General features: G+C 46.9%; 1 protein-coding gene across 1 annotated transcript; it reads right to left on the bottom strand.

Annotated features, from left to right (window-relative positions):
- Nucleotides 1–601: 601 nt before the first annotated feature.
- LRRC14B (leucine rich repeat containing 14B) lies at nucleotides 602–11117 on the bottom strand. Its single transcript, XM_077810898.1, has 2 exons — nucleotides 10213–11117; nucleotides 602–1247 (listed from the first exon to the last, which is right to left on the bottom strand). Exons 1-2 carry the CDS (start codon nucleotides 11115–11117, stop codon nucleotides 602–604), a joined length of 1551 nt encoding a protein of 516 aa, XP_077667024.1.

Genomic DNA, 11117 nt, shown 5'->3' with positions numbered 1-11117 from the left:
TTGCACTACCCCGGATCTTGAGGGGACAGGGCAGTGTGGCTACAATGGAGATAGCTAATGCAGAGAAGGACCTGTGCAGGGATGGCCCTGTGCCTCCAGCACACGATTCTTGGGGGTGTGCAGGATTTGGGGATTGGAATCCCTACCTCTGCCATGGGGGGCAAATCCACAGTCAAATTTAGATAAAACTTCGTCAGAGGAAATTAGTGGAGTTTAGTTCCTCCTAAGGTCCCTCTCAATGTGTTTATTTGCAGGAGGGCACAAATTAGCCCATCGTTATTAGGTAAATTAAAAAATATAGCTAGGTCATACTGCAGGTGAAATACAATCATACCTTGTTTTACTGCAGTAACTGGAACCAAAGCTGTGCTTTTGTGCAGAGTATGCAGTGATTAAAGGAGTTCTCAGAAAGTGGCCTTTACATTAATACTTGCAATTCATAGCGTGATTAAAAATGCATATGCTATACTGTAGCTCCAGAAATAAAACCAAATACAGTCCAGAAATCAGCGAAAGCAGAAATGGATGTGCAGTGTTTTGAAGTTCCTAGTGTATATTGAATTTACTCTCTGTTAGGCAGAGCAGTCATCACCACTACATTTTAATTCATTTCTTGAAGAGCTTTGTTAAAGTTTTCTAAAGTATCTTTGAAAGATTTCAGTAAGTAAGATCCCAGTTCATTGCCAGTCTCTTGAATGGCTGCGTCATAGCCTCCGAAGAGTGGTGTTGAAGCCTTGATGTCCTCCCGGTTTGCATGAAGTAAAATATTATTAAGTTCCTCTGATACACTCTCATATTTTTGGTGATCAAATTTTGAAAGATAAGCATCATCAATTGGGTAGGTGACATTGTTAGGATAGCAGTCCCTAGGAACTGGGAACTCAATGTATTTCAGCATCGGCAAGTCACTAAAAACATTAAAGAGGCATTTAAGTGCTCGGGATGACAGGGGATTTCCAAGGAACTTGAATTCTTGTAGCTTCCGGCAGGGGATCAAACCCAAAATCAACATATTTACATGAATGTCTTGAATGTTACATTCCTCAAGGATGAGCATCTTCAGAGTATAAGAGCAGTGGCTGAGAAGTTTAAAGAAGGTTGATGGGTAAAGGTCAGCCACATTGTGCCCACTGAGGTCCAGTACTTCCAGGTGGTTAGAATGGAGGCTATTGGCTAAATAGGCCATGTCAGCATGGTTCAAGGCGCAGTTAGAAACATCCAGTAGCTTCAGAGGGGTTTTCAGTGGGCTGCAGATTTAAATAAAAGGAAAAATATTTACAGCACAAAGTGGTACTAGAAAATTATAAGATTTTTTTAAAAAACTCTGTGAACATTGAAATAGCTGTTCATCATTAATGTAGCCTGTCTGCTCTAATCTTTAATAATTTTGTAATCTAGTTCGATTAACTGAAAGGTATATAACATACATCAAAAATAATGTTTTAAATGGATGCACTAAACTGATTATATTAATGGTTTCTTTGGTTTACACCAGGGATAAATCTGATCCATTGCATTTATGCTACATGTACATTTCATATTCCACTATATGTTGGTCTTACATTTCTAATACTTTGTCACAGTAATAGCTAATAATTTGGGCCACTGACAGTGCAGATGGAAATGCAGAAAAGGAAGGGGATGCTGCATCTGACTTGGGCCCTGCAGTTGAACAGGAACGCAGTGGCAGTGCCTCTGACTCCAGCCTTGATTGTCTGCTTGGGTACATACAAGCTTGCCCAAAAGGATGTTGTTCAGCACCCAAGAGCTTCTGGATCAAGAGAGCCAAGGAACTCTGCAAGTGACCCACGTCAGGGAGGAGAGCGAGCCATGCTCTGGGTTCATAAAAATACATCTCAGGTACCTCAGTAACACCAAACAGGTGGCTGTAATGAGACCTGAGGACATGGTGGGTGTTCTCAAGAGGTAAGTCCAATGTAAGAGCCTTCAAAGGGGTTACCAGCCTTTGGGGAAAGGATACCACTTGAATCTGAGCCCAGAGTTGAAGTGGGCAACAACCTCCACCCGAAAGCACTGACCTGGGTACTGTGAGGATTGTCCTTTTCTGTGGGTCTGTATAGCACCTAGCACAATGAAGCTTCTAGGAGAGGCCACATTGCATGTTGAACAGTAACCAGCTCTGGCTATGGGACTTCTAATAATGTGCCTGTCACTGTGAAGAGACAGCTTGGAAGTATTTGGTTCTTCTTTTGTATAAATGTCTGTGTGTGCACCTACTGCTAGCATTTGTCAGGTCAGGTATGCAAGGCTTGCTGCTAATACCACGTAACCTGGAACAACCTGATATGGGTCAGCAGCTCTCTGACTAAATTGGGAATGCCGCCACTCTCTGAGTGATGGGGGGTGTGCCTAGCACCCACTGGCATGAAAAACAATGTGCACAAAGGAATAACTACATCTGGCACTGCTACCTTGCGGCTAGTTCTCAGCTGAACAAAGGCTAGAGGAGAAAACCCCGAATCTAATCTGCTGTGTAAAAAATGTCAAGCAGTTGGCACTGCAATTCAGCTTTGCCCTCTGACATCTCCTGCAGCTGTGCTCACTTCCAGACATCTTGGTCTCCAAGCCTTTGGTCCCAGTCAGTACCACAGAGAGGGGGGCTTTGGTCTTAAGGCAAGCTTCTGCCCCCAACATATATGCACTGAAGGTTCGAGTATGGTGGTCGCCCTCTTCAAACTTGCTTGTTGGAATGTGAGGATAATGTGTACTGGTATGTTAAGTGAACTAGAGGAGGTCAATGACTTAGAAAGACCACCATCGTTGACAGAGAGCTGGACATGCTTGACATCAATGAAGAATTTGAACGCAGGGTGGGGTTTGCAGTCAAAAACTCATTAACGCCCAGAGCTGAACGTCCAGTTGAAACATCAGAACCTTTCCTATCACCAAGGCTCTCTACCACAGGTGGCTTTTCCGGCATCATCAGTACATATCCCCCAACACTTTCCTCCACCTCTGAAGAGAAGGACCTATTCTATCAGTAACTCAGCAGGAGCATCAGTAAGCTACCATCAGGTGAGCAACTATTTGCTGGAAGACTTCAGTATAACAGCTGCCCTGGATCACGAGATGTGACTGCTATGCATTGGTCACAGTGGAGTGGGAAAAACAAATGACAATGGGATTACTGGAGCTCTGCACCCACTGAGGACTGTGCATTACCAACACCTACTTCCAAAGTGGTCACTGCTGAAAGGTCTTGTGGAGTCACCTGTCACAGAGTTTGGGGTGCAGTCCAGAGCAGTGAGGGGTTGTATCACCACTTGCCCTACAATCCTGGGTGCCTTACAGTGCTTTGCTATTGTAGCTCCAAACCTGGGATACTCATAACCAGTTTACAAGCCTGCAGGTCATACCCTCAGTGTCTGTGCTAGACAGCCCTAGTTCAGCAACTCTGACCCCAGCAGCCTGTCTATAGCCCCACAGCCCCACTCTAACTTCCACCAGCCTTGGTTACTGTTTGCAGGGTAACCCCAACACCATAGGTGGTGACTCCATGGGCTGGAGCACCCATGGAAAAAAATTAGCGGGTGCTTAGCACGCACTGGCAGACAAGCTCTCCTCCCTCCTCCCTGACTTCCGCCTGCCTGCAGCCCCTGCTGATCAACCCTTCCCCGTCCCTCCCGGCACCTCCTATGTGCTGTGGAACAGCTGTTCAGCAGCATACAGAAGGCACTGGGAGGGAGCGGGAGGAGTGGGGACAGGATGCGCTCAGAGGAAGGGGCAGAATGGGGTGGGGAAGGGGTGGGGCAGGAGCGGGGACAGGAATAGGCAGGGTTGGGCCTTGGGGGAAGCGTGGAGTGGGGACAGGGTCTGGGGCTGAGTGGGGGTTGAGCAACCCCGGGGAAAATAGAAGCCAGTGCCTGTGCTCAACACATTCCCAGTCCCAAATTTTCCCCAAACTGTGCGCTTTGCAATGTCCAGTCCTCTCCTGGACAGTTCAGAGAAATAATAAGTTTCGTTTGTTCTTCTAAAGACACAAAAGCACATCACTGCTTATTAACTTAACTGCAGTAAATACACCCTTCCCGTTAAACACAGCACTGAGTCGGTTTATAGTAAAAATAAAACAAATGTATTAACAATAGGACATAGATTAAATGATGCCAAGTAAAATGAATAAAGTTAGAACGGGTTACAAGCAAATACAAGTGAAAACACACATCTAAAAGTCTAAAACTTAATCTAGCAAGGCACAGGCTTTGTTCAAGATAATTTCTCACCTATATTCCAGAGACTTCAACCTCACCGTGGTTGAAGGACCCATCTGTCTCAGTTTGCAAGAGCTCTGTTCCCTTGTATCTGTCTAATGATGGATGGCAAAGATGGCTTCTGTCTTCCAAAGCTCAATGACCTTGTTTCAAGAGGCAGGATGACCTCTTGCTGATTTTGCCATTCCCCTGTATGTGACTACATCCCCCAGGTAGGGGAATACAGATAGGGAACACATCTTGAAGAACCCCCAGTTATGGGTAGATACCCTCTCCTCCTTCAAGTGCTGGTCCCTGTGGTGTATTCCACATGTGGGTGACTGGTAAGCAGTAGTCAAATTGGAGCAGACATGAAGATGCAGTTGGTATGTTGGGTATGAGGATGCAGTCTGTAATACTGCTGTCTCAACTGCTGCATCTGCAGAAGAGGTCTGGACTAATGCTTCATGAAAGTATGGCTGGAACGGCAGGTTGTTGCCTTACAAATGTCCAGTATAGGTACTTCCTGAAGAGATGCTACTGAAGTTGCCTGTGCTCTAGTGGAGTGAGCCCTCAACCTGTCATGGGGGAGGAAAACATGCCTACTGATGAAGAGTGATACATCCAGAGATCCACTTAAAGAGTCTCTGAGCAGACAACACTAGTCCCCATGAACACTGCTGTAGAGACAAATAGTTTAGGCCTTTTCTTAATTGGTTTTGTTCTAGAGCCCATCAGATGTCGAGGGAATGAAGTCTTCTCATGCTTCCAATGAGGAGAGAGAGGTTTTGGGAAGAATACTGGTAAATGAATAGATTGATTTATGTGACACTCGGAAATTACCTTAGGGATGAATTTTGGTTGAAGGTGAAATGTGATATACAGTGAATTGGACAGGAGTGCTCTCAGCTCACTCACCCTCCTGGCTAATTTAATGGTGTTGAGGAAGGCGCCCTTCGTGCAGAGGCAATCACATCGAGCAAGTGGCCAGCAGTTCAAAGGGTGGCCTGGTAAATATTGCATGTATGGGATTGAGGTCCCATTGCAGTGTTGGTTTCATTACTGACAGGAAGGTCCTATTGAGACCCGTCAGGAAGCTGTTTGTTATCGGGTGAGTAAAAATTGGCTAGCCCTGTACCAGAGAATGGAAGGCACTGATTGCTGCTAGGTGGACCCATAGCGAGCTAATGAAAAGTCTCAATGTCTTGAGGGTGGAGAGGTACAGAAGTCTAAAATAGCAGGAATACCTGCTGATTTGGGGGATAACTGACTCTGTTGCACCCAGGTAGAGAAATACTCCCATTAGCTAGATAGCATTTGCTGGTGGAGACTTTTCTGCTATGATTGAGGTTAGTTCAAACAGTCTCTGAATGTGAATGCTCTAGAGCTGACCTGACACCCATCCAAATACCAGGCCATGAGGCGCAGAGTCTGAGTTGGGATGTCTGATCTGGGAAGATTCAGATACTGATGGGAGGATGGGCTGATATTCATAAGAGGTCCAGAAACCTGAACTATCTGGGCCCATTGGGTGCAATGAGACTGACTTGAGCTTTGTTGGGATGAATCTTTTACAGTGGATTGGAGGACCGGCCGTACCTCAGGTGGCCTGTCCAGGATTGCAGAAGGGCATCAGCTTTGGAGTCCCAACTTATTGCTGTTCTGGAGCAGTACAGATTGAACTTCTTGTTTGTCTGGGAGGCAAACAGCTCCCAGGATGGCTTTCTCCACTGAGTGAACATTTCATTCAGGACTGAATTGTGTCAGGGCCAGGGCATGAGTGGTCTGGCTTACAGGAGTGAGCATCAAGCACGGGCTGAGCAGCCTGGAGCCAATTACTAGGACTCAGGTCAGGTTGGAATGCCAGGAGATCAGAATCGAAGGAAACTGTAGGGCAGGGATGAAGAATCAGTCACCAGGAATCAGGCCAAGTCAGGATGCCAGAAGGTCTGGATCGGGTGACAGAATCAAAAGGCAGGAACCAGAAGGCAGTTACCAAGAGTCAGGCCGAGTCAGGATACCAGGAGGTCGGGAGCAGAAGACAAAAAGGTAAACACCAAGCAAGCTGTCTGTGGCAGGGTGGAGCTCAGTTGTACAGACAACTTCCTGTTTGCTCTTCTGGCCTAAATAGGGGCTTGAGGAGATTTAAAGCTCTCCCAATTAGAGTGGAGGGGTGGTGCTTGTGCTGCTGTCTGTGAGCTGCCAGGTGGAAGATTGGAGTGTGATCATAGGCGCTGGCTTCTGATTTTCCCCAGAGTTGCTCAACTCCTGCTCCGCCTCAGGCCCTGCCCCCACATGCCCCCTTCCCCCAAGCTCCCACCCCTGCCCTGTCTCTTCCCATCCATGCTTCACCCCAGCCCCACCCCCACTCCACCCCTTCCCCCAAGGCCCCACCCCACCCTGCCCCGCCTCTTCCTGCTGCCTCCCCGGAGCGTGCCCCATCCCCGCTCCTCCCCCTCCCTTCCAACACCTCCTGCATGCCACTGAACAGCTCTTATGCAGTGTGCAGGAGGTGCTGGGAGGGAGAGGGAGGAGTTGATCAGTGGGGGCCCCAGGTAGGCAGGAGTGGGGAGGAGGGAAGGAGCTTGGCTGCCGGTGGGTGCTTAGCACCCACCGGCAGCCCTGGAGCACTCATGGAGTCGGCACCTATGAGTGTGGTGACCCCTAGAACCCTAATGAACCCCAGGGGTGTTCTCTGGTGCTATGGGTCCAGGATTCTAGGATTGATTTTCTTAGAAGGCTTGTATTTGGGCAGGAGCATGAAAGTTTTCTGCTAGTTCCCACATACACTCCTCAGGGCCATAGCCTTCCCAGTTAATCAGGTGTAAAAGTTTACCCCACTGGCATTCGGAATCCAAGATCTCATATGTGACATATTCCTCAAGGCCTTGTGCATGAAGCGGTTGGGTCCTGTGGGGAGCTGAATTTTTGGTATATGGGTTTAGGATCGATATATGGAATTCTGCGTGGATTTTGAGAGATTGGGGTAAGTGTAGTTCAACAGTGACCAGGTTAACTTGGCAACAGATTCGATAACAGCAAGGAACTTACACATGGATCTGTTCATGCTGAGGTGCTCTGTTAAGGGCCACACTTTTTGTCCCACTGAACATGGGTTCCTAGTTGCCAATATTGGTTTGCATGTTGCTTGTACTTGGCTTTCACTTTTTCCAGGTTTCCCCTTATTTCTTTCTGGATTTGATGAATTCTCTGCACTAAGTCCAAGGTGGGTGGGTTGGAAGAGGCTCATAGGTAGCTGTGGTTCCCATAGCTGGTAAAGAAAGGGGCTTTTACCTATGGAGGCGTGATCTGTGTTATTGTATGCAAACTCTATGTCTCTATGTAGGGTAATAGCAAGGACCAATCATCTTGGTGGTGATTAATGTAACAATCTAAAATCTGACTGACCCTTTCTGTCTGTCCACTGGACTGAGGTTGGTAGGTAGAAGCGCAGCTGGACCCGCAGGAGACGCAAGGCCTTGTGCCAGAATCAGGCTGTAAATTGTGACCCTTTATTGGAAGTGACTTGATCCAGTAGGCCATGGAGATGGACCACATGGCTAGTCCATAGCTGGGCTGTCCCTTCAGCAGAGGGTAGACCAGTACAGGACATGAAGTGGGCCATTTTGGTGGTCTGCCACCATCAAGATTATTGTAAACCTGTTAAGACTCTGGGAGCTCCACAAGAAAATCCAATGCAATAGCAGCCTAGAGTCAGGACAGGGTGTCTAGAAGTTGAAGTAGACTGCAGAGCATGTGATGTGGTGTTCTGGCTCTAGAACACATATTGCAGGACATGATGAAGGACTGTTTTATGGTGTGCATTCGCTGAGCTTTAAAGTAAGTCAAGTGTTCTTCCATTGGGGTGGGGGAGTTGTGATATAGCTCTAAGGCTGACACTCTTGCCTGAGCCGGGGGAATGTAAATGCAGTTATGCACAAACATGATCCCATACTGGATATCGTGTGGTTCCCTGTCGATGGCAGCTGGTTTGTCAGGCAGAATTTCTGCGGCAGAGAAAGGTCAGAACCAGACAATAGGCACAGTGGTCTGTGACAGGGTGGAGCCCAGTTGTATGAACGACTCCCTGTTTCCTTCTCTGGCTTAAATAAGGGCTGTGGCCCAGTGAGGAGCCTTGGACCTCTCCCAATCAAGAGTAGAGGGGCAGGGTTTATGCCCCAGTTGGGCTTCATGAATGCTGGTCCCAGCTGCTGTGAACGGCTGCATGATGGTCTGGGGTGTGATGACTTGCAGCACATCTGTGGTTCCAGGGTTCAAAACCCATGGGACCTGACAGTACCGTCAAAGCCCAAAAAGTCTATAGTATGTATATGAAACACATCTTACCTATATGGGATGGAATTTCCCTCTGATATGATCCCTCAGTGTTATGCTGCTTCACTGCTTTTTTGGCAGCATAAAGGTCACAGTGAAACAAAAATGTTAATGAATGAGGACTACAAAGTGGTGCAGATTTTCTCAATTTTCAATTAAAAAAAAAGATAGTGGCCCATATTTTCAAAACTGGGAGCTTAAAGTTAGGCTCCTAAGTCCCTATTTAGATGCCTAAGGGTGGGGTTTTTCAGAAGTGCCTTAGGGTATGCAAACACTGCAACAACAAAAAATTTGGGGTCGGGAAGGAATTTTCCTCCAGGACAGATTGGAAGAGGCCCTGGAGGTTTTTCGCCTTCCTCTGTAGCATGGGGCACGGTTCACTTGCTGGAGGATTCTCTGCTCCTTGAAGTCTTTAAACTACAATTTGAGGACTTCAATAGCACAGATATAGGAGTGAGGTTTTTTGCAGGAGTGATGGGTGAAATTCTGTGGTCTGCGTTGTGCAGGAGGTCAGACTAGATGATCATAATGGTCCCTTCTGACCTAAATATCTATGAATCTATGAATCCCACGGCAACAAGTCTCAGAGCCCATGTTAACTGACTCAGGTTTGCAGGGCTCACGCTAAAGGGCTAAACATAGCGCAGATGTTCTCGCTTAGGCTGGAGCCTGCGCTCTGAGACTCACTCTCCTTGCTGTGTTTCAGAGACTGAGCTCCAGCCTGAGTTGGAATGTCTACATGGCACAAGGGACTGGAGCGTAGATGGTCTGGCCTAGCGGTCACAGCTGGGCTGTGGGCCACACATTATCTCACTGACATTAGAATAGTTCAGCATGTCACTAAGTTATTTGCTCCACTGTAAAATTAGCTCTTTAAAGAGAACACAATAAACTGTTGTTTCAGGTCATTCAAAAATAACAGTGCTCTTTATTGACACCTTTTTCCCCTGACATTGAGAATTACTGGATTTTTCTGTGTATTCAGTGTGGCTAGTTGTGTTAACCCAAATTCCAGTTTAGATATAGCATTGGATCTCCCTGGCCTTAAGATACACAGACCCATTGAGAAGCATTAGATGGTATCAGACTACATCGTAGGGCTTGTCTCCACTTACCGGTGGATCAACGCTGCTGCGATCGATCCACCGGGGGGTCAATTTAACGGGTCTAGTGAAGACCCACTAAATCAACCACCGATGGCTCTCCCGTCGACTCTGGTACTCCACCAGAACAAGAAGCATGAGGTAAGTTGATGGGAGATTTTCTCCTGTCGACCCAGCGCAGTGTAGACATGGCAATAAGTCAACCTAAAGTACGTCGACTCCAGCTACGTTATTCACATAGCTGGAGTTGCGTAACTTAGATCAACTTAACCCCATAGTGTAGAGCTGCCCTTAGTATCCCTCTCGCCACATAAAAGCACCATAGACATGGGATTGTAGGAAATTTACAGTCTGGTTTCTGCAGGTGAGTTAGTCATCATTAGCTTATTGTCTAATCAGTATTCCTGATGGCTTGCTGCAAACATCTCCATGGACTTCCCAATGAAAATATTTCCATTATTCACCCCGCCCCTTTTTGTTAGCCTTGGCAGCCTTTAATTCAGTGCCACTGCACTGACGAGTGGCTCATCACACTTTCAGTCACACTGTTGGGAACAACTTACCTGAGCAGTTTCCGTATTTTTCCTGTGAGGATAGAAAATGCCAGGCTCAGCTCAGTCAGCTGCGTCATTTGGCTCATCTTTTCTCCAATAGTCATAAAGATTGGTTCATCCTCGGCTGTAAACCGCTGCACATTGAATGCTCTGGCCGGCAGGGTAAGCGATGTCAGTAGAGGAAAGTGGATGTTATTAAACAGCACTTCCAAGTGCTCCATTTCCAAACGAATATTGTGAACCACTTCAAGTTTGCGCAGTGAAGAGGGATCTGTGAGCTTTATGATGTAGAAAAGCTTTCGTAAAGTGAGACTGTCGGCTCTGAATGCCACACAACGAATCTTTAGTGGACAGTGGCATCTCATCAGTAAGGCTTGGACCACAAGTTCATAGTTCCGCTCTGTAACAAACAGGTCAATGAGAACGTCAATAGCGATATCAAAGATACATGGATTGAACTGCAGCCTTTGCATTTCAACAAGCAGCTCAAAAGAGAGCTTTGATAGTAGCTCTGTCCTGGCCCACCTTCCCAGAGTCTTCTTACACTTGCAGACCTGAACTTCAACATCTTTTATGCCTGTCAGGTCCACCACTTTCAGTCTCTTTGAGTATGGAGAAGAGCAATTCAACACGTAATCTCTCAGCCCAACTAGACAACTTTCCAAACAAACACAGCATGCTCTGCTGCTGATGTCTTCCTGGTAATCCACTGTTGTCCCTAACAGTTTTCCTATATTAAAGTCTGCCAGGGGCCAGTTTTCCACCAGGTCATGAATCACTTCCCCCTGCTCCAGTAAATAACTGGCTTTAAAAAGAAGAGGAAAAAGGTTATGTGCAACACTGCTGAGACTTTTCCTGGCAAGCTGCGCATTCGATACCAAAGCCTCAGCACTAATGAACCGCAGCGACTTCAT

Source organism: Eretmochelys imbricata, chromosome 2 (assembly GCF_965152235.1).
Source record: "Eretmochelys imbricata isolate rEreImb1 chromosome 2, rEreImb1.hap1, whole genome shotgun sequence".
NCBI lineage: Eukaryota > Metazoa > Chordata > Testudines > Cheloniidae > Eretmochelys > Eretmochelys imbricata.
This window is presented reverse-complemented; position numbering and strand designations above follow the sequence as displayed.

Excerpts from the sequence above, each read along its gene's own strand:
- LRRC14B (XM_077810898.1), bottom strand. The coding sequence starts at position 11,117 with ATGAAGTCGCTGCGGTTCATTAGTGCTGAGGCTTTGGTATCGAATGCG. Across the intron at positions 1,248-10,212 it reads AAAATACGGAAACTGCTCAG|CCCACTGAAAACCCCTCTGA; the intron begins GTAAGTTGTTCC and ends TTAAATCTGCAG.